This window comes from Theropithecus gelada, chromosome 3 (genome assembly GCF_003255815.1).
Source record: "Theropithecus gelada isolate Dixy chromosome 3, Tgel_1.0, whole genome shotgun sequence".
Classification (NCBI taxonomy): Eukaryota; Metazoa; Chordata; class Mammalia; order Primates; family Cercopithecidae; genus Theropithecus; species Theropithecus gelada.
The window spans coordinates 29,782,518-29,786,350 of record NC_037670.1 but is presented as its reverse complement, the minus strand read 5'-3'; the positions used below and the strand labels follow the sequence as shown (position 1 = coordinate 29,786,350).

Below are 3,833 nucleotides of genomic sequence, written 5' to 3'. Positions count from 1 at the left end.
CCCTTTCTCCCCCGGTCCCAAGCGTGCTCAGCCCTCTCCATCCCCCTTGAGCCCGCCCCTCTCCTCCCCCTCGCCTCCTCGGGTCCCTCCTCTAGTCCCTCCCTAAGAATCTCCCGGCCACGGGCGCCCATTGGTTGTGCGCGGGGAGGAGGCGTGTGCCCTGCCTGGCGAGTTTCATTGAGCGGAATTAGCCCGGATGACATCAGCTTCCCAGCCCCCCGGCGGGCCCAGCTCATTGGCGCGGCAGCCCCTCCAGGACACGCACATTGTTCCCCGCCCCCGCCCCGGCCACCGCTGCTGCCGTCTCCGCTGCCACCGGGCTATAAAAACCGGCCGAGCCCCAAAAGGTGCGGATGCTTATTATAGACCTACGCGACACCAGTGCCCGGTGCCAGGTTCTCCGCTGAGGCTTTTCGGAGCGAGCTCCTCAAATCGCATCCACAGTAAGTGTCCCCGCCCCCCAGCAGCCCCAGTCTAGATTCCAAGGACAGACGCTTCTCAACTCCGCTGTGACCCAGAATGCTCCGATACAGGGGGTCTGGATCCCTCCTCTGCGAGCCATTTCTCCAGAGCGACTTTGCTGTTCTGTCCTCCCCCCACTCACCGCTGCATGCCCCTCGCCAAAAGCGAAAAGTCGGAGCGACAACAGCTCTTTCTGCCCAAGCCCAAGTCAGCTGGTGAGCTCCCCGTAGTCTCCAGACGCAGCACATGGACTCTGGGCCCCGCGCCGGTGCTGGGTGCTTGTGCGTGTGCGTGTGTTTGCTGCGTGGTGTCGATGGAGATAAGGTGGACCCGTCTGGGGAACAAAATCATTAGTTCTCTATTTAGATCTCCACCGTCCCCAAAGAAAGGCCCTCACTTCCCACTCGTTTATTCCAGCCCGAGAGACTCAGCTTTCCCACTCCTAACTGAAAACACGAAGCCTCTAGAATGCCACCCGCACCCCGAGGGTCACCAACGCTCCCTGAAATAACCTGTTGCATGAGAGCGGAGGGGAGATAAAGAGAGCTTAATTATAGGCACCCGCGTGCAGCTAAAAGGAGAGCTAGAGTTAGTAGCGAGGGGGACGAGGAACCACGGGCCACCTGTGCCGGAACCCCGCGCTGCGGTACTGCGGCGCAGGCGGGAGCAGCTTTTCTGTCTCACTCACTGACTCTCTCTCTCTCTCTCTCTCTCTCTCTCTCTCTCTCTCATTCTCTTTTCTCCTCCTCTCCTGGAAGTTTCGGGTCCTAGGGAAGGAGGACCCTGCGAAAGCTGCGACGACTCTCCTCCCCCGGGGCCATGGACTCGGACGCCAGCCTGGTGTCCAGCCGCCCGTCGTCGCCAGAGCCCGATGACCTTTTTCTGCCGGCCCGGAGTAAGGGCAGTAGCAGCAGCGCCTTCACTGGGGGCACAGTGTCCTCGTCCACCCCGAGCGACTGCCCGCCGGAGCTGAGCGCTGAGCTGCGCAGCGCTATGGGCTCTGCGGGCGCGCATCCTGGTGACAAGCTAGGAGGCAGCGGCTTCAAGTCATCCTCGTCCAGCACCTCGTCGTCCACGTCGTCGGCGGCCGCGTCGTCCACCAAGAAGGACAAGAAGCAAATGACAGAGCCAGAGCTGCAGCAGCTGCGTCTCAAGATCAACAGCCGCGAGCGCAAGCGCATGCACGACCTCAACATCGCCATGGACGGCCTGCGCGAGGTCATGCCGTACGCGCACGGCCCTTCGGTGCGCAAGCTTTCCAAGATCGCCACGCTGCTCCTGGCGCGCAACTACATCCTCATGCTCACCAACTCGCTGGAGGAGATGAAGCGACTGGTGAGCGAGATCTACGGGGGCCACCACGCTGGCTTCCACCCGTCGGCCTGTGGGGGCCTGGCGCACTCCGCGCCCCTGCCCGCAGCCACCGCGCACCCGGCAGCAGCAGCGCACGCAGCACATCACCCCGCGGTGCACCACCCCATCCTGCCGCCCGCCGCCGCAGCGGCTGCTGCAGCAGCTGCCGCTGCGGCGGTGTCCAGCGCCTCTCTGCCCGGTTCGGGGCTGCAGTCGGTCGGCTCCATCCGTCCACCGCACGGCCTACTCAAGTCTCCGTCTGCTGCCGCGGCCGCCCCGCTGGGGGGCGGGGGTGGCGGCAGTGGGGGCAGCGGGGGTTTCCAGCACTGGGGCGGCATGCCCTGCCCCTGCAGCATGTGCCAGGTGCCGCCGCCGCACCACCACGTGTCGGCCATGGGCGCCGGCAGCCTGCCGCGCCTCACCTCCGACGCCAAGTGAGCCGACCGGCGCCGGCGCGTTCTGGCGACAGGGGAGCCCGGGGCCGCGGGGAAGCGAGGACTGGCCTGCGCTGGGCTCGGGAGCTCTGTCGCGAGGAGGGGCGCAGGACCACGGACTGGGGGTGGGGGATGGTGGGGACTCCAGCATCTGCGAACCCGAGCAATGGGGTCGCGCACAGAGCAGTGAGGAGTGAGGGGATGTTCGCTCCGGGACCTGATCGAACCCTCTCTGGCTTTAACCTGCGCTGGTCCAGTAGACACCGTTTTATGAAAAGGTACCGCTGTGTGCATTCCTCACTAGAACTCATCCGACCCCCGACCCCCACCTCCGGAAAAAGATTCTAAAAACGTGTTTCCCTGAGAGCATGGCCTGACTTCCAGACACGGCCTGGGCAGCACTTGGTGGGGGAGGGGGTGTTGTGGGAGGGGGACACGTTGGGGACTTACTCCCCTTCCTCCTTTCTTGGCCTGTGGGAGACTCCGGGTAGCCGCACTGCAGAAGCAACCGCCCATCCGCGCCCTTCAGGGTCGCCCCTGGCCCAAGGCCAGGGAACACAAGTTAGTTGGAAGCCGGCATTCGGTATCAGAAGCGCTTATGGTCATATCCAAGCTCAATATCTGGGTCAATCCACACCCTCTAAGAACTGTGGCGCTCCTCCCCGTCTCTCGTTGATTTGGGAGAATATGGTTTTCTAATAAATCTGTGGATGTTCCTTCTTCAACAGTATGAGCAAGTTTATAGACATTCAGAGTAGAACCACTTGTGGATTGGAATAACCCAAAACTGCTGATTTCAGGGGCGGATGCATTTTAGTTATTATTTTAAAATAGAAACTACCCCACCGACTCATCTTTCCTTCTCTAAGCACAAAGTGATTTGGTTATTTGGGTACATAAGAATGTAACAGAATTAAGACGCAGTTGCTGTGAAAACAGTTTGGGTTATTTGGGGGTTCTGTCCGCTTTTTAAATTTTTCTTTTTTGGATGTGTAAATGTATCAATGATGAGGTAAGTGCGCGATGCTAAGCTGTTTGTTCACGTGACTGCCAGCCCCACCGGAGTCTAAGCCGGCTTTCCTCTATTTTGGTTTATTTTTGCCACGTTTAACACAAATGTTAAACTCCTCCACGTGCTTCCTGCGTCCGTGCAAGCCGCCTCGGCGCTGCCTGCGTGGCAAACTGGGCTTTGTAGCGTCTGCCGTGTAACACCCTTCCTCTGATCGCACCGCCCCTCGCAGAGTGTATCATCTGTTTTATTTTTGTAAAAACAAAGTGCTAAATAATATTTATTACTTGTTTGGTTGCAAAAACGAAATAAATGACTGAGTGTTGAGATTTTAAATAAAATTTAAAGTAAATTCGGGCGATTTCCATCCGTGTGCCACCCGGAAAAGGGGTTCAGGACGCGATACCTTGGGGCCGGATTTGGGGATCGTTCCCCCAGTTTGGAACTAGAGACACACATGCATTGTCTTTCAAATATGTTCTGAGCAAATCCTCCAGGTGTTTTTCACAACTTGTTTGTCCTGATTTCTATTTTCTGACGCCTAACCCGGAACTGCCTTTCCTTTCAGTTGAGTA

General features: G+C 58.9%; 1 protein-coding gene across 3 annotated transcripts; it reads left to right on the top strand.

The window, feature by feature from the left end:
- The first annotated feature begins 261 nt into the window (after positions 1 to 261).
- OLIG2 (oligodendrocyte transcription factor 2) lies at positions 262 to 3,606 on the top strand. Of its 3 annotated transcripts, none has more exons than XM_025379329.1 (2): positions 262 to 449; positions 1,221 to 3,606. In XM_025379329.1, exon 2 carries the CDS (start codon positions 1,282 to 1,284, stop codon positions 2,251 to 2,253), a length of 972 nt encoding a protein of 323 aa, XP_025235114.1. In that variant the 5' UTR covers positions 262 to 449; positions 1,221 to 1,281; the 3' UTR covers positions 2,254 to 3,606. The 3 variants fall into 3 exon arrangements, with proteins under 3 accessions (XP_025235114.1, XP_025235117.1, XP_025235115.1); XM_025379332.1 differs by having other exon boundaries at positions 352 to 443; positions 1,221 to 3,605; XM_025379330.1 differs by having other exon boundaries at positions 352 to 677; positions 1,221 to 3,605.
- Positions 3,607 to 3,833: the final 227 nt, after the last annotated feature.

Excerpts from the sequence above, each read along its gene's own strand:
- OLIG2 (XM_025379329.1), top strand. The coding sequence starts at position 1,282 with ATGGACTCGGACGCCAGCCTGGTGTCCAGCCGCCCGTCGTCGCCAGAG.